The sequence below is a fragment of the Theropithecus gelada genome, chromosome 18, assembly GCF_003255815.1.
Source record: "Theropithecus gelada isolate Dixy chromosome 18, Tgel_1.0, whole genome shotgun sequence".
Classification (NCBI taxonomy): Eukaryota; Metazoa; Chordata; class Mammalia; order Primates; family Cercopithecidae; genus Theropithecus; species Theropithecus gelada.
This window is the reverse complement of record NC_037686.1, coordinates 17,320,829-17,339,821: the sequence shown is the minus strand read 5'-3', so window position 1 is coordinate 17,339,821 and position 18,993 is coordinate 17,320,829. Positions and strand designations below refer to the sequence as shown.

General features: G+C 40.0%; 1 protein-coding gene across 6 annotated transcripts in view; it reads left to right on the top strand.

Moving 5' to 3' along the window:
* Positions 1 to 18,993, top strand: part of ZNF521 (zinc finger protein 521) — a 293,510-nt gene that overhangs the window by 120,391 nt on the left and 154,126 nt on the right. For 5 of the 6 annotated variants that reach the window (XM_025365533.1, XM_025365536.1, XM_025365535.1 and 2 more), the window contains one exon: positions 3,938 to 7,290. In XM_025365533.1, the coding sequence (XP_025221318.1) occupies positions 3,938 to 7,290 (3,353 nt within the window). Of the gene's footprint in view, positions 1 to 3,937; positions 7,291 to 7,516; positions 7,597 to 18,993 lie in introns of all 6 variants that reach the window. The other variant, XR_003116693.1, reaches the window with a different exon arrangement.

The following is an 18,993-nucleotide window of genomic DNA, read 5'->3' as shown; positions in this document are numbered from 1 at the left end:
TTCCACAATGGCAGACTGTAAACTGAGACTGTCAGACCCTCATTTGTGTGCTTGTCTGTCCATCAGCAGGAGCTGGGATCAAATCACGTCCAGTCTCTGCTTCCTCCTCCCCAGGCTGGCCCACACGAGGGGCTGATGGCTCACGTCACAAAGGTACTCTGTGTTCTGGTGCCTTTTTTCTATGGAATAACTCCTTCTAGTATGACTTCACTTTTCTGTTAGTGAGCACTTTCCCCTATAAATATGCCTGAACAGGTGTTAACTCTGCTGCTAACTGAGTTTCCAGCTGTCCTCCTCCAACACAGACCCAGCAAAATCTGTTGTTTCGTCCTTTTAGGCAGACTAGAGAAGCGCCGAGCCTGAGATGGAGGTCTTCCTTGCAGGATATGGCCGTTCTGCTGCCAGAAGATGGTCCGGAAAGCCTGGCTGGCTAACAAAGACAGGCCTTCAGCGGCTGGGTGTAGTTCCAGTTCTGCATCCCCTTTGGCAGAAACACAGAGGCTGCTGCAGTGTGGCCAGCCAGCGAAATTAGGAAATAAGGACCTCTTTTATTTACTCAGGCTGCTGAATCATGGGCATTCCTGTCTGCTTGGAGAAAAGTCAGGCGGCTCTACTTTCCACTGAAAGTCTCAGGAGTGTTGGAGACTTTCATCTCGGAGTGTTCACACACTTGTTTTAATGTGCTTTATGGAAATGGTGAAACTCAGCAAGTACAGTTGCTGTAGAAAAACATCTGCACTAACCATGCACACACATTTGCATCTTTAAATAGACTTTTTAGGCCACGGAGCTGGTTTCCAGCAAAGCTTTTTCAGCAGTAAGAGCTACAGCTCTCGGAGAGTCAGCTCAAGTGAAGTGACTGGTTTCAAAAATTAAAATTTAACATGGACATGTTAAGTATTTCACATTGAAATGCAGAAAACTTGCTATCACACAGAAAGACAGTCCCTGCAAGTAGCACTTAGTGCCGAGGGGAAAAAAAGTTAAAGTTGATTCAGGAACCTGAGTTGAAAGAATCCTCTATAGTTTCTTCCACGTGTAAAAAGAAATTGACATCGTTTAAACCTATATTCACCATTTAAGCATAGTTTGCGCTGTGGCTGCCAAAAAGCCTAAGTTAATGGGGATGGATAACTCTCTAAGACTTAGGTAGACCTCAAGAGTATGTTGGCAGGGAGACCATCACCACAAAAGTCTTGGAGGAGTCTGATACCTGAAGAGCGTGGACCAACCCGCTGGGAGTAGTGAGTCCCTGTGTGTTCTTGGGAGAATACAATCCATTTACAGTGCTGGCAAATGAGAGTTTTACATTATATTTTAAAACAGAAATCAGCCTTTCAGGGAAACTTTATTTTTCTACAAATATCATTCCTTGCTCAAACTCTTTTCTTCCGCTCGATCCCCAAGCCTTATGGCTTCTACAGAGGGTTTTGTGTAATTTCCTTTACAAAGACATGTAATGGGGACTGGAGAGAAGAAGGAAAAGGTTTCTAGCTCTCTTGAATCCTGGTTAAAACCTTGATCCTAACCTTCAGTTCACTTGACATGTCATTGAAATTTACAAGCTTAGGAGAACAGTTATATAATAGATATAGTCAGGCATGGACCACAGACAAGAAGCTGATTTAAGCATGGTGTTAGGGATTGCATAATTTGTATAATGGTCCATTGCTCTATAATTCTTCATGTATTTGTATAAAAATATATCATACCTGGACACAATCTGCAATTTAATAATAAATTCACTTGCTCAATTTTCAGGCTCGATAGTTACATCCTTCTAGGCTAGATGCATTACAAATTCTGATTCACTGTTTTCCTCAAATGTATAAATGAGAAGGTGTGTTTGAAAATATTTTAAAAAATGAAATAGCAGGATTTAAGCCTAAAAGATAAATGTGAAATGTGATAGATTTTACCTAGAATGTTGAGCCCATTTAATAGATAGCCTTTTTTTTTTTTTTTTTTCCCAATTAGGGTAAATATTTGAAACCTTGATTTGTTTCAGGTATATTAGCATTAGGTGACAACACTTTTTTAAGGGGAAAACTAGATCATTATTGAGTTTTTTTGCTTTTAGTTAAAAAAATTTTTTTTGTATGTTGAGTGGTGAGTTGAGTTTATCTGCATATATTCCTGGTGTATTCACTTTAAGTAGAAATCACATCCACATCCATCAGACCCTTTCTTATGCTGGAAACGTGTTGGGTTATAGAGTCATATAAATGAGGATGCAAAATCGTGTGGTTTTCAACTTGTACGGCGACGCTTTGTTGCAGTGGGCAGGGATCCAGGAATGGTGTTTGGTTGTTTTCTCAGAGTGAGAGGGTTGCCATCTGGCATTGATAGTGAGATGGTGTTGTCATCAGTTTCTAGATGCAGGAAAGGAATGATCCTCATCTGTTTCCTGTGGATAAGGAAGAGGCTGACAATCTAGTAAAATCTTGTTACCTTAAAGAAAGCAGACATGGAATTCGTTTACATAATGCTTACCAGTTTCTACTTTTATGTTCACCATTTAGCTTGCTAGTGAACTTCAGCTTTGAAGAATTTAAAAACGTATTTGATCATACTCTAATTGAATACCATTAGAATATTCTAATAATGCTCTAATTGAGCCTCTTATTCTAACTGAAACACTATCCCCACCAGCTCCACTCCATGGTCTTTACTTGTATGTTTTTTTGAAAAATTGTGCTCCTTTGGAGAGTGAAAAGCTTTTAAAATTTCTTCTGATCGTGAATAATAGGTTGTGAAAAGCAAAAAAGAGGTTTCACAACCTGTTTTGAGATGGTCTTATTTTCCACTTGGATATCAAGAAGGCAACAGAAATAACAGTGCACATCTGCTAAGAAAATAGTTTTTAAAATCACCTAATAGAAGGTAACGTTCCTTTATGAATAACTTGCTAACTTTATATCTGGCTCTCAGTCTTGTTTGTCTTCTTTTTGTCACTCATAAATCTTTCAGCATTTACCATAATCATTTATCACTTTTCCTGTTTCCAGTTTTTCACAAGTTGCTTTGTCTCTGCTCACCTCAAAGTGCAGGTCCTGTTTAGCTAAGGAAGTTCAGGCGGCTGAAGCTTTTGCAAAAGGAAGATATGGTGGGCCACCTCTTGAACTTTCCAAACAAAATCCACTATTAAAATCTGGCCCTTGTGAAACTCTCATTTTTTCTTGATCCTAGCTGATCCTAGCTACATGTAATATCTAGCAGTACCCTTCTAACATTTAATAATCCATTTTCTGGCCTATGGTATTCGAATTTCAGTTATTGAAGAAATCCTGGTTGTCTTTCATTACACAAGACATAATTATTATTGTGTTTTCTGTCTTCTTTCATGTGCTTACTTTTTAATATTTTTTTGCTGAAAGCAATAAGGTCTGTATCAATAAGAACCCCATAAAAGATTTTGGTCTTCAGAATTGCCTTTTTATATAAAAACAAGCAAAATGCAGAGGGAATTTTTTATTAAATATTAGACATCTGGGTTGACTGCATTAATTTTAAATCATTCCTGTAATATTTCCTCTTTTCATTTGGTTCTTCAGATGCTCACATAATATGCAAATCATTTTAGAATGAATACAAAAGAAACATTAAATATATTAAAATCTGCATTTTAATAAAATTGTCAATGTGTAATATATACCTTGCTTCTAAGGAAGAATGATAAAAAGTAATAAAAGGGTAATTTAGACATAGAACTATTTAATATCCTCTTATATTTTACAACTCAACAAAAAGTAAATGCAGAATAACTGCTTTGGGCTCAGATTTGAAAATGTCTCGCTCAAATATTCTCTCTTTCATTTCTTTTTTTTCTTGAAAGGTTCAAGAGGGTCCAACTCTGTGTGCTGGTTGAAATGGTACGGTAAACTCACTCTTGAATCTCAACATGTCAGATGAAATGTGTCATTGCTTCTTGTTGCAGATGGAGTGGATGTTGAAGATGATCCGACTTGCTCTTGGCCAGCTTCCTCACCTTCCAGCAAGGATCAGACTTCCCCTAGCCATGGAGAAGGTTGTGATTTTGGAGAGGAAGAAGGTGGCCCTGGGCTTCCATACCCATGTCAATTCTGTGACAAGTCGTTTAGCCGCCTCAGCTACCTAAAGCACCATGAGCAGAGTCACAGCGACAAACTGCCTTTCAAATGCACCTACTGCAGTAGGCTGTTCAAACATAAGCGCAGCCGAGATCGCCACATAAAACTCCACACCGGGGACAAGAAGTACCACTGCAGTGAATGTGATGCTGCGTTTTCCAGAAGTGATCACCTGAAGATCCACTTAAAGACTCACACTTCCAACAAGCCATATAAATGTGCCATTTGTCGCCGTGGGTTTCTGTCCTCTAGTTCCTTACACGGACACATGCAGGTTCACGAGAGGAACAAGGACGGCTCCCAGTCTGGTTCCAGGATGGAGGACTGGAAGATGAAGGACACTCAGAAGTGCAGTCAGTGTGAGGAAGGCTTTGACTTCCCAGAAGACCTTCAAAAACACATTGCAGAGTGCCACCCCGAATGCTCCCCAAACGAGGACCGAGCGGCCCTCCAGTGTGTCTACTGCCACGAGCTCTTCGTAGAGGAGACCTCCCTCATGAACCACATGGAGCAGGTGCATGGCGGGGAGAAGAAGAACTCATGCAGCATTTGTTCTGAGAGTTTCCACACAGTTGAGGAACTGTACAGCCACATGGACAGTCACCAGCAACCGGAGTCGTGCAATCACAGCAACAGCCCTTCCCTGGTCACGGTGGGCTACACCTCCGTGTCCAGTACGACTCCAGATTCCAACCTCTCAGTGGACAGCTCAACCATGGTGGAAGCTGCCCCGCCAATCCCAAAGAGTCGAGGGAGGAAGAGGGCCGCTCAGCAAACCCCTGACATGACTGGTCCCTCGAGTAAACAAGCAAAAGTTACCTACAGCTGTATTTACTGCAACAAGCAATTATTTTCAAGTCTTGCAGTTCTGCAGATTCACCTGAAAACTATGCACTTAGATAAGCCAGAACAGGCCCATATTTGTCAGTATTGCTTGGAGGTCCTGCCCTCACTCTATAACCTAAATGAACATCTTAAGCAAGTGCATGAAGCTCAGGACCCAGGTCTGATTGTTTCTGCCATGCCTGCCATTGTCTACCAGTGTAACTTCTGTTCCGAAGTTGTCAACGACCTCAACACTCTTCAGGAACACATCCGATGTTCTCATGGATTTGCAAACCCCGCAGCTAAAGATAGTAATGCATTCTTTTGTCCCCATTGCTATATGGGTTTTCTCACTGACTCTTCCCTCGAAGAGCATATTAGACAGGTTCATTGTGACCTCAGTGGCTCCCGATTTGGGTCTCCAGTGCTTGGGACTCCCAAAGAACCAGTAGTAGAAGTCTATTCTTGTTCCTATTGTACTAATTCACCAATATTCAACAGCGTTCTTAAGCTGAACAAACATATCAAAGAGAATCATAAAAACATTCCCTTGGCCCTGAATTATATCCACAATGGGAAGAAATCCAGGGCCTTAAGCCCCCTATCTCCTGTGGCCATAGAGCAGACATCTCTTAAGATGATGCAGGCAGTAGGAGGTGCACCTGCACGTCCAGCTGGAGAATATATCTGTAATCAGTGTGGTGCTAAGTACACATCCCTAGACAGCTTTCAGACTCACCTAAAAACTCATCTCGACACTGTGCTTCCAAAATTGACCTGTCCTCAGTGCAACAAGGAATTCCCCAACCAAGAATCCTTGCTGAAGCATGTTACCATTCACTTTATGATCACCTCAACGTATTACATCTGTGAAAGTTGTGACAAGCAATTCACATCAGTGGATGACCTTCAGAAACACCTGCTGGACATGCACACCTTTGTCTTCTTTCGCTGCACCCTCTGTCAGGAAGTTTTTGACTCAAAAGTCTCCATTCAGCTCCACTTGGCTGTGAAGCACAGTAACGAAAAGAAAGTCTATAGGTGCACATCTTGCAACTGGGACTTCCGCAATGAGACTGACTTGCAGCTCCATGTGAAACACAACCACCTGGAAAACCAAGGGAAGGTGCATAAGTGCATTTTCTGCGGTGAGTCCTTTGGCACCGAGGTGGAGCTGCAGTGCCACATCACCACTCACAGTAAGAAGTACAACTGCAAGTTCTGTAGCAAAGCCTTCCACGCGATCATTTTGTTAGAAAAACACTTGCGAGAAAAACACTGTGTGTTCGAAACCAAGACACCCAACTGTGGAACAAATGGAGCTTCTGAGCAAGTGCAGAAAGAGGAAGTGGAGCTGCAGACTTTGCTGACCAACAGCCAGGAGTCCCACAACAGTCACGATGGGAGCGAAGAAGACGTCGACACCTCTGAACCTATGTACGGCTGCGACATTTGTGGGGCAGCCTACACTATGGAAACTTTGCTGCAGAATCACCAGCTCCGAGACCACAACATCAGACCTGGAGAAAGTGCCATCGTGAAAAAGAAAGCTGAGCTCATTAAAGGGAATTACAAGTGCAACGTGTGCTCTCGAACCTTCTTCTCCGAAAATGGCCTCCGTGAACATATGCAGACCCACCTAGGCCCTGTCAAACACTACATGTGCCCTATTTGCGGAGAGCGGTTTCCCTCCCTTTTAACTCTTACTGAACACAAAGTCACGCATAGTAAGAGTCTTGATACTGGAAACTGCCGGATTTGCAAGATGCCTCTCCAGAGTGAAGAGGAGTTTTTAGAGCATTGCCAAATGCACCCTGACTTGAGGAATTCCCTGACGGGCTTTCGCTGCGTGGTGTGCATGCAGACAGTGACCTCCACCTTGGAACTCAAAATCCATGGGACATTCCACATGCAAAAGACAGGGAATGGGTCTGCAGTTCAGACCACAGGGCGTGGCCAGCACGTCCAAAAACTGTACAAGTGCGCATCTTGCCTCAAAGAATTCCGTTCCAAGCAAGATCTGGTGAAACTTGACATCAACGGCCTGCCATATGGTCTGTGTGCTGGCTGCGTGAATCTCAGTAAGAGCGCCAGCCCAGGCATTAACGTCCCTCCCGGCACGAACAGACCAGGCTTGGGCCAGAATGAGAATCTGAGTGCCATCGAGGGAAAAGGCAAGGTGGGAGGACTGAAGACGCGCTGCTCTAGCTGCAACGTTAAGTTTGAGTCTGAAAGTGAACTCCAGAACCACGTCCAAACCGTCCACCGAGAGCTTGTGCCAGACAGCAACAGCACACAGTTGAAAACGCCCCAAGTATCACCAATGCCTAGAATCAGTCCCTCCCAGTCGGATGAGGTAACTCGCCTTTTTAAATGTTTGCTATTTAACCTCCTCAAGAAATGGTCCCTACTTTATGTTTACACTCTCCACAGCTTTATTTATTGTCATGGGCCAAAAGATGCTTAGATTGAAATGCAATGGTTTTTTTCCCCCATAGCCATTAGCTAGCAATTACTTGCTTCTTGATAAGCAGCATTTTGGCTTGAATGGTGCAAAATAGGACTAATTCCAGTCTCCCTAGGATATTGTCTTCTCTATGACTGAAGAGACCAGCGCTCATGCCAACACTACTGAGATCTGGAATCTCAGCATAGCTTCACCGTGAGTTGAAATCCCCAGCTATGACTTGTGTGTATGGCAGAGAGATAATGACACAAAAGTAAGATGCTATGAGCCAACATGCTGGCTTAGAGTAAATTAAAAAGAATATATATATTTGGGTATAACAAATTGGGTCGAGGTGGCTTTTTAATACCATGTTGTCAACACTCACTGTTTTTCTTTGTCTTCTGGGCAGTGAGGAAAATACTTCCTCACAACAGGATTTTTAAAAAGCCCCTACCCTCCATTTATTAAGCACCACATGCCCATTATTCTGTTTAAAGACACTGTGCCTGAGTTTGAGATCTACCCTCTGGGTGTCAAAATTAATATTTGTGGGGTTTTTTTCTCCTTAGTTTCAGAGTAGTTTTCTGCTTTCTTTGCCACGATGACAAGAAACAAGTTCATTTACAATGAAATCATTTCATAAGTCATCATTTCTTAGAAGCTGAGCGGAGGATGGCTCATTGTAATATTTCTTTATGCTTTATCACCTGGTTTCTAATGGCTCTTTCCACTTCCCTATCTGCCCCTATCTGGAGATCCATCCAAATGAAAACCCCAGGGAGATCCTTCTCCCTTCAGTTTGGGGTTAGTGCATTTTTCCCTTATCTTGTCTCTGCACTCACACCCTGGTGGAGGCCCCCCTGTGGCTCCCTGCAGATAGCCATCAGTCAGCTGGCAGGGGAGAGCTGAGAAGACTGAGACAGAGCCTGGCCTCACAAAATGTGGCATCTGTGTGGCAGGCAAACTCCCAAACTTTGAAGCCACTTTCCCCCTCCTCCCCTGCCCAAGTAAGTCTGCACTTTTCTCTCATTTAAATACATGAAATCCTTTCAAACTGCTGAGGACAGCTGGAAGAACGTAGCTTTGATGATGGCTCATAGCTCATGGGTTGGATCAAATTGTTTCTTTTGAAACAAATAGTAGTTAAAAGCATATGAAATGAGGGTTTTCCAAGTTTTTACTTTGAAATTTTTTAAACTGTAGAAAAGTTAAAGGACCAACACAGCGAACACGTATGTGTGCCTGTGTTTGGGTATCCCAGATCCTCCAGACAAGAATGTTTTGTTGCGTTTTCTCTCTCTCTGCACCCCTTTTTAAAATCAACTTGAGCCACATGAAAGAAGGTTGCAGGTATCATGCCATCTCCTAAGAATAAGTGTATTTTTTTGTTCAATTATGACATCATTAGCTAAAGCAATTCACTAAATTAAAAAAGGAAATTAAGTAATCCCATAATACCGTCTGTAAGAGGTTCACATTTAAATTTTCTCCGTTGTCCCCAAAATGTCTCATGTTTTTAAATGTTTGTGAATGAGAATTCTTAAAACATTAAGGCAGAAAATTACTCTTCTCCTTTGTTTTTATTTTGTAATGCTTAACATATGCCTACAAGAGATTGATATTCATGTTTAATTTACAAAGCGTATAAAGGTGATTTTAAATGACTGCATTAGTCTGTGTGTCTGTGTGTGTGTTTGTGGTGTTGGCTTGTGCATTTTAAATGCAGCATAGCTGGACTCTCTTGTTTCTTAGTAGATTGTTTATGAAAGGGCATATGCCTGTGTCGTCTTATCTGTTCATGGTTTGTTTTTTCTGATATTTATAAATTGGTATATATTGTAATAGCGTCTAAGAGGAAATATTTCAGAAACAAATGAGGACATAAAAATAGTATTTACACATTAAGTTGGTTAGAGTTACTTGATGAGAATTTATCATTAAGGCTCGAATGACACCTAAAATCTTAGTGATATTTAGAAAGCCTATCTTTATCCTACACTTACATAAGATAATACTTCAAATATTTTAAGAAAAACTTTAAGTTTTACAATTGCATTTTTAAAGCACCTAATGACTAAGGGTCAAAAATGACTATGCAGTCGAGTACCTCCTTATGAAACCTGATTAATAAGAGCTTAGAGTGATATGCTTAATTGACGAGATATTAGGATTTAGTTTCAAATATTTCTTTGTGCCTTAGAAGTTCACTATTTGTTCAACATTTTAATCATCATTACTATCGCCATTTTTAAACTCATACTATTTGTTATAAAATTTTATGTGATACCTTCTACAATTAAAAATGTACCATATTATTTAGACTAATATAGAAAATTATCTAAATGTACAAAAAGTTCTACAAAAAGAAGCCTAAAAATAATGTGTCAGCAAGAAAAATACAAAATAAATACTCATTTGTTCACACTCTTTATTAGCCAAGTTAAATTACTATAAGTTCTCATTTTGAGTTGTTTGTGCATTTTTTCCAGATTAGGTAAAATGAAATGTTATTATATAAGTCTTTGTCAAAAGCCCGGTATATCATATAGGAATAAATTTTATCACAAAAAGAAATGTGACATATATGTCTATTGACTTAGATGCCCTGGGTAGGAATTGAAGGACTTAGCAACATAGGTGGTATTTTCATCTCTTTTTCTTGCTGAGACTTGAGACTCCAGAACTGAAAAGAAAATCACAGGAGATAATAAAACCTGGATACACCGGTGTGGTCAAGAACAAGGTTAGATTTTTCTGGACCATGACTTAGAATCACATAGAATATTGGTAAACATTTATATACATCTTTCAAAGACTAAAAAGAATATTATTTGATTGAGACTAGGATACGTAATTAAAAGGGATTTAAACTTAAATATAAATCTGGGAAGGATAAGTACTATATAAAACCCTGCCAATCCAGAAAATGGATGAAAGACAAGGCATGCAACACTAAAAGAAGGATAATAGTTGGTAGCCATTATGTATTGGAGAGATTTGAAATTGAAGACAGATCTGAGTTTGAATCCCGTTTCTTTTGCCTAATGCTTTCTGAATTTGTGAAAAATGTTTTCTTTTTATTATTATTATTATTATTATAATACTTTAAGTTCTAGGGTACATGTGCATAACGTGCAGGTTTGTCACATATGTATACTTGTGCCATGTTGCTGTGCTGCACCCATCAACTCGTCAGCACCCATCAACTCGTCCTTTACATCAGGTATAACTCCCAATGCCATCCCTCCCCACTTCCCCCTCCCCATAATAGGCCCCGGTGTGTGATGTTCTCCTTCCCAAGTCCAAATGATCTCATTGTTCAGTTCCCACCTATGAGTGAGAACGTGCAGTGTTTGGTTTTCTGTTCTTGAGATTGAAAAATGTTTTCTTTGTGCCACAATCCTCAGATTATTAATCTAAATTTGCAATGAAGATTTTGTTTTGAATAAAATATTTTGAGAACCTATTCATTTTTCTTTGCTCCTCAAAGGTTGAGTGTGATACGAATTTACACGTAACCTACAATAAATGATTCCAGAGATGGTAAGATTAATTGGGGACTGGAAGAACACTGGCCCTCTAGCTTTTTCCACACATGAAGCACCTTGCAGAGTTATTGACATTTACTATATGTTGAATAAATGTTGATTCTTCTGGAGTTCGTGGGCATTGTCTACTCAGGGGATGCGCCATCTGGACCTCAGAATGTTGTCTCATAAGTTCTACAGTAGATTTTGGAAACACATGTTCTTCTGCCTCCTTTTTCTGGTGTGCTTCATAGTCAAGTTTCTCTGAGCAACTATTTACTCACATTTCAATTCACACTGTCCCCAGCAGTCCTTTGAAATTGCGCTTGCCAGCATTACCATTATCCTCATAATCTCCATGTTGCGAGATGTGCATAGGGTGCCACAGAATCAAAACGGAAGGAACAGTGTAGACCATCTGACTCAGCCACTTTATTTTACAGACAAGGAAACAGGGCCCGGTAAATAGAGAATTGTCTAAGATTGCACAGCCAGTGAGTGGTAGGCAAGGGGTAAGAGTCCAGGTCCTAACTCTAGGTTCAGGGTTGCCTTTCCACAATCGCATGGCACTTTCCTCTAGCTGCAGTTGAATCCCCGTCTTTTCTATAGCATCCTCTTGGTACTCCTGTCTTCTTTCTCTTCTCCTTCAGTTACCTCACCCATTGCACAGGATCTTCTGCGTATTTGTCACTTTATTGCAACTGACCCCAAGGGCTCTTCTGGCCTGATTGACCAATGCAATGTACTTAGAGGAAAAAAAGATAGTGTATGTTAGTTATTATTGTCTCTAAGCACTTGTCATTGTTGGCCAGTCCACTTTTATGGGACCTCTGTCTTCCTTCCTGACTTCCTGGTTGCCTCTGTGAATGCCCTGTGGCCTCTCCTTCTTTTGCTAGCCCCTTCCTGTAGGTTTGTTTCCCTTCATTGCTCTCACTCTGCATATCCCCTCCATGGGGATTCACTCCCAGAGCTTGAACAACCGCCTTTTACTGACTGCTCTCCAAATAGTATCTCCACGGGACAGGAGGGGACTTTTGGAGGCTAATGGGAACACTCTTTATCTTGATGCCTGTGGTGGTTACGTGACTGCATGCATTTATCAGTACTCACCAGATTTAAAATTGGTTTATTATTATTCTTTTTTTTTTTTCTTTTTTTTTTTTTTGAGACGGAGTCTCGCTCTGTTGCCCAGGCTGTAGTGCAGTGGCCGGATCTCAGCTCACTGCAAGCTCCGCCTCCCAGGTTTACGCCATTCTCCTGCCTCAGCCTCCCGAGTAGCTGGGACCACAGATGCCCGCCACCTTGCCTGGCTAGTTTTTTGTATTTTTTAGTAGAGACAGGGTTTCACCGTGTTAGCCAGGATGGTCTCGATCTCCTGACCTCGTGATCTGCCCGTCTCAGCCTCCCAAAGTGCTGGGATTACAGGCTTGATAAAATTGGTTTATTATTTTTATGGGGATTTTATGGGGATTACACCTCAATGAAGCTAATTTTATTTTATTTTATTATTTATTTATTTGAGACAGGGTCTCACTCTGTCATCTAGGCTGTAGTGCAGTGGTCCAATCATGGCTTACTGCAGCCTCGACCTCCCAGGCTCAGGTGATCTTCCTACCTCAGCCTCCTGGGTAGCTAGGACTACAGGCTCATGCCACCAAGCCTGGCTAATTTTTTGTATTTTTTGTAGAGACAAGCTTGCCATGAGGAGTCCAAGATCAGCTTGTCATGTTGCCTAAGCTGTTCTTGAGCTCCTGGGCTCAAGCAATCCACCTGCCTCAGCCTCCCAACGTGCTGGGATTACAGATGTGAGCCACTGTGCCCAGGCTGAAGCTAATTTTAAAAAGTAATGGTATCTCCAACTCACTTCTTCGCACTGAGCTTCAGGCTCATATAAACAGCTGCCTGCTACGCATATCCACTCACACGTTCCCTTGAACTTCAAACTCAGTGGGTCCCAAATTGAGCTCAGCACCTTTCCTCTAAACCTGCATTTTTTTCTTACGTTTTCTATTTCACCTATAGATCCATTGATCTTCTCAGTCACTTCCTTTCTACTCCGCATCGTTTGGTCATCAGGCCATCTTGACTGCAGCTCATGAGTACAGTTGACTCTTGAACATTCCTGGAAATAGAGGCACTGACCCCTCACTCGGTCAAAAATCTGCATATAACTTTGACTTCCTCCAAAGTTAACTACTAATAGCCTACTTCCTGATAACATAAACAGTCAGTTAACACATACTTTGTTAGTTATATGTCTTGCATACTGTATTCTTACAATAAGGTAAACCAGAGAAAAGAAAATACTATAAAGAAAGTCATAAGGAAGAGAAGATCTGTTCATTAAGTGGAAGTGGAACATCATTAAGGCCTTCATCTTCATTGTCTTCACGTTGCGTAGGCTGCGGAAGAGGAAGAAGAGAGTTTGGTCTTGCTGTTTTAGGGGTGGCAGAGGCAGAAAACATACATATAAGTGGACCCATGCCGTTCAAACCTGTGTTCTTTGAGTGTCAGCTCTTTTTCTTTTCTTTTTTTTGAGATGGAATGTCACTCTTGTTGCCCAGGCTGGAGTGCAATGGTGTGATCTTGGCTCACCGCAACCTCCGCCTCTCAGGTTCAAGTGATTCTCCTGCCTCAGCTTCCTGAGTAGCTGGGATTACAGGCATGCACCACCATGCTTGGCTAATTTTTTTTTTTTTTTTTTTTTTTTTCATTTTTAGTAGAGATGGGTTTTTTTTTCTCTGAGACAGGGTTTCACTCTGTGGCCCAGGCTTGAGTACAGTGGTGGGATCATGGCTCACTGCAGCCTCAACCTCCTGAGCAATCCTCCTGGCTCAGCCTTCTGAGTAGCTGGAATTATACAGGTATGCCCCACATGTCCAGCTAATTTTTTTTTTTTTTTTTTTTTAGTGGGCTCGAGGTCTCATTATGTTGGCCAGGCTGGGCTCAAGTGATTCTCCTGCCTTGGTCTCCCAAAGTGCTGGGATTACAGACATGAGTCACTGCACCCAGCCAACTGTTTTTCTTGAATCAACTCCTCCCACCATCCCCTTACCACATTTTAAGTTCAATCTCTGATCCTCTTTTCCTAAACAACGGAAGCAGCCTCATTTTGTCTTTCCGACTTGAGTCTCATCATTTTCAAATCCATCTCCACACCACTGCCAGAACCATCCATCTAAAACACAAATCTGTCTAGCATGTCCCTTCCTATTTGGAGCATTGTTAGTGTTCTGGACCTCCATCCCCATAGGATGATATAATAATCCTTTTATTGTGAAATACAGGACCCTTCAGGTTTCGGCTTCCCCTTCTTTTCCCTGCCCTCTCCTTGTTCTATAATGGGAAGCACTTTAATTAACCACACATAGCATATTGCCTCTGTGTCTTACTGAGGCTGTCCTGTTCCTTCTCCCCGAATAACCTCTCTCCTCTTGACTGTCTTGCACCTTGCAGAAGGCTGTCCAGCTTATCCCTTCTTTGGAGATCTACTGTTCTAGAAGGCTGCCTATGAGCCTGACTCTCCATCCCAAGCATCTCCCTATCCCCTCAATGCCCTGTGCAGATAATATGGAGTCAATATCCTGTGAAAATTGTTACACTGCTTTATGATTATCTATTACATTGTCTTTTCCTCTGATTAATTTCCTGGGGCAAGAACTTACTCAGTCTCATATTTTTGGTACCTCTGACAGTGCCAGGCCCATATTAGGCAAATGCCTCAATGCATGGGTGTCATGCCGGGGAGCTTAAATGTGCCTGGTGGCCCTCCCAAAATATCTTCTTATTTTTGCAGGACAAATGGCCACCTAGATTTTTCATCCAGGAAACCTTTGTCTGAAGTGTCATATGTATACACTAGACTCCTGGTTTTCTCTCCTGAAACGTTTTCCTCTTCCAGACTACCATTGTTTTAGTAAAAGGAACCACTCTACATCCAATGACTCAAGCAAGAAACCTGTGAATCATTCCTGATTCCTCTTTTCCTCTCATTCTCCATGTTCAATCCACCAGTGAATACTGTTGATTCCACCTCCAATAAGTATCTTCAAATATCTCATCCACTTCTGTATACCTCCAAAGCCATAATCTTCGTCTAGGCTGCAATTGTTTCTCTTCTGGATACCACAGTAGCTTCCTAACAGATCCTGTCCTTCGTCTTCTGCCTGTTTCCAGTCCATTCTTCATGCTGCAGTTGGAAGCGTAGACTTGTAAATTAAATGAAGCCACTTAACATTTTTTTGTGGCTTCCAACTTTCTCAAATGAACCCCAATGCCGCACCTGCTTACACGTCATGGGCTCTCTGGCTGTGGCAGGCTGTTCTCACTTTCTTCTAGTGACTCTTCCTTCTTGACTCTGCCCAGGTTCTGAACATGTGCTGCTTCCCTACTTTATCACCTGAGCTGCTCTTCCCAAGCAGCCTATCTGTTCTGCTGGCTCTTTCTCATCTGTCAGGTGGGCCTTCCTGAAAACCTTATCAAAGGTGGTCTCCCCCTTAGGATTTTCTTTTAAAAATGTCATTATTTGTTCACTTGGCCAGGCATGATGCCTCATGCCTATAATCCCAGCACTTTGGGAGGCTGAGGTGAGAGGATCATTGAGGCCTGGAGTTTGAGACCAGCCTGGCCAACATAGCAAGATCCTGTCTCTACAGAAATGAAAAATTAATTGGGTGTAGTGGTGCACACCTGTAGTTCTAGATACTCAGGAGGCTGAAGTGGGAGGATTGCTTGAGCCCAGGAGCTCAAGGCTGCAGTGAGCAGTGATAGCATCATTGTACTCCAGTCTGGGTAACAGAGTGAGACCCTGTATCAAGAAAAAAAGTCCTTATTTCCTTCTTTTCCTTTCTCATCTCTGAATGCCCATCAACTTATCATAAGGGCTCAATAAATGTTAGTTGAGTAAATGAATACAGTGTAAGTCCTTCAGAGTAACAAAAAATAGGATATGCTTCTTTTTCAGGTACATCTAGTTACTAATACATATGAATATAGGTCATTTTGCCTAAAACTATTTTAATAAAGTGAGGTTTGATCTAAAAATATTAAAATACATGAAAAGGTTTGAAGTTTGTAACAATCCAAAGTTCATCTTTAATATGAAGATCTGTTTTAAGTGTCTTAGAATCAATATTTTTTTATGGTTCTTGTATGGAAGATGGAAATGTACATGGTGACAATTCAGAACCTACTCAAGTCCCAGAGTTCTGTTTTGTGGTGTTCTCTTCATCAAAATTTCCCTATGAGGCTGAAAAAAGCAGATTGATAAAAAATATTTTAAAGTTTTCATTTCAAATTGCTGTTACTAAGTTTTGCTAAGTAAATATGCAAAGAGCAAAAACTAAATGGGTTAAGCTCCCTCTAAAGAGACAGTATTTAAAAAATTAAGTAGAAAATTTACAGGACCAAATAAATTGATAAGGTTCAAGATGTTCTTGAAAGACAGTGAGTTGCTCTGCCAAGTCCAATCTGTATTGTTGTTGTTATATTCAATATTTTTTTGCCATCTACAAAGTAATAGACCAGGGAGTCCACGGCCCTGGCACTAGTACCATGGGTTGGAATGTGGGAGCAGGTGCCTTGCATCCATGCTTTGTACCCAGTTCCGTGATCACTTCATATTGATCATTGCCCCCATTGTTGAATTTGCTGCATCTACCATTCCTAGATTTTCTGTACTTCTCCAGTTCTAGACCTTTTGTTGATATTTTTCATATGGTTACAATGACTTTTTAGAACTTAATGAAATTCAAAAATAGTAATGTTTTTGTATTTCAGATTGCTGATTGCACATAATAATATTTATCCTTTTGGTACTAGGCCAAAAGAGTTTGGAATCATCTTGTGTCATCATAGAACTCTGTCTAGGAGGAATATTTCACATTTTTGGCTGAGATTTTGTCAAGATGGAGATTAGTAAATATCTAGTCAAGATTATTTTAAATGATGAAAGAAAACTGAAAGCTATATTCTGGATCTCTGGATCTCTTATTACGGTGTTGCTCTACCTAGCACATGATGTAGATGTAGTTTTCTAGTACATGTACTTTGTATTTCTAGAAATTTAACAGCCTAATTATAAGAATCTTGCCAAAGGCTTTTAAAAAGCCTGAATAGCTGATTCCCCTTATTTATACTTTTAAAAACCTTTTAATGCTTTTTTACCTTTTAAATGTGCATGTTTCTAAAGATTCTATTTTTAACCTGCCTTTCTATTCTGAAATAGGAATTCCTATTTCCTATTACCTCATTATTATTCCATACAGATAAGCAAAATATGAAGTTTCAATTCTCAACCTTTGTTTAACTCCCAGTCTTAAATTTTCAGCTTCCTTTTTCACATTACCAGTTGAAGCTTCTGCTAGCCCTTTAATCAACTCCAACTATAATTTCGTTTTTCTCCCATTTTGGACAGTGTTTCGTCTTTCTCCTGGTCGTTCCTGCCTGAAACTTCGTTTCTGTTTCCTGTATGTTTCCTGTTCTCCTAACCTGTTAGGGCAGTCACTCCCCAGGAGCCATTGATTCTTCATTTGTAATTTCTCTTCTATCTGCATCTCCTGCATCCTTTCTCCAGGCCAAACTATATTAAATCTCAGCTGGTCTCCTTCAGTGCTTCCTATCATAAAGCTTATCTCAACAAACTTAAAACCTGAGAATCACACAAATCACGTTCTCTGTCTATAATACAAATAAATTATAAATGAAAAAAAGTCTTAAAATCATGCATTTTAAAGTTTAAAACATGCATTGAACAAAGAAGGCATGAAAATAGAAATTAAAAATGAAAAAATTGAAGGATAAATACATTTCAAAAGTTTTGAGATATAACTAAATGCACCACTTAGAAGGGAAGTTGTTGGAAAATAAAAATATACATTAGAAAATAAAGCATACTATCACTGAGATATATCAACTTAAGACCTTAAGAATAGAACAACAAAATAAACCCATAAAAAGTAGAAAGCAAGCAAGCAATAAAGCGAAGAACAAAAGTAATGAAATAGAAAGCAAAGAAACAATGAACAACAAGGAGGCCAATGAAGGACAAAGTTAGTTTTCTGAAAAGACTGCCACAATTTACAAACTTCTGGTGAGATTAATCAGTAAAAAGAACCAGACATAATATTAATAATGAAAAGGGGAGCCTTACTTTGTACTTGCAGAAGTTAAAAAGCTAATAGGAGAAACATTGTACGTATCAAAATGACTATAAAAAGAATGCAATAACGCTTTTTTTGAGATAATAAGGAGCAAAATGACTTTATTCAGGTAAAGTTTAAGGTTGGACAAAACTAATCTCTGATGATCAAAGTCAGAGTAGTTACTTCTGGGATCCTATCAACAGGTAAGGAAAAGCAAGGCGTTACCTGAATGCTGGAAGTGTTTCATATCTTCTCTATGTGTTGGTTACACCGGTGAGTAATGTCTGAAATGTCACCAAGCAGTATGCTTAAGATGACTACAGTTTACTATATGTAATTTACTTCCCAATTAAAATTTTACAAAAAATGCCAAATGAAAATAGAAGAAAAAAGAATACTATGAGTAACTTTATGCTAATAGTAGAGAATTTAAGTTATAGTATATAGAAACCATCTTAGAATAATATGTTACCAAAAATGGCTCAAGAAAAAAAGAGAGAAGTGTAATAATTCAATAAACATTAAAGAATTTAATAAATTGTTGAAAATCTTTCCTATAAACAAAATATTAGGCTCAGGTGGCTTTCAAAATGAGTCCCCCTAAACATGCACATAATTTCAAAACTGTGCCAGAAAATACAAAATGAGAAAATACCCTTGTTCATTTACTGAATCTGATATGATCCTGATATCAAAACCAGACAAAAATACTGAAAAAGAGAAATGTGGGTCAATTTTATTCATGATTTTGCATTTTAAAATTTTGAACAAAGTATTAGTAGCTAAATCTATGTATAAAAAAGAGAATATATTATAATTGAAATAGGTTTATCACAAGAATGCAAGGTGGGTTCAATTTCAGGAAATCAGTTAATTTAATTTACCACATTAATAGGTTAAAAGAGATAAATTATATTTTTATCTCGAAAGTCAATGGAAAA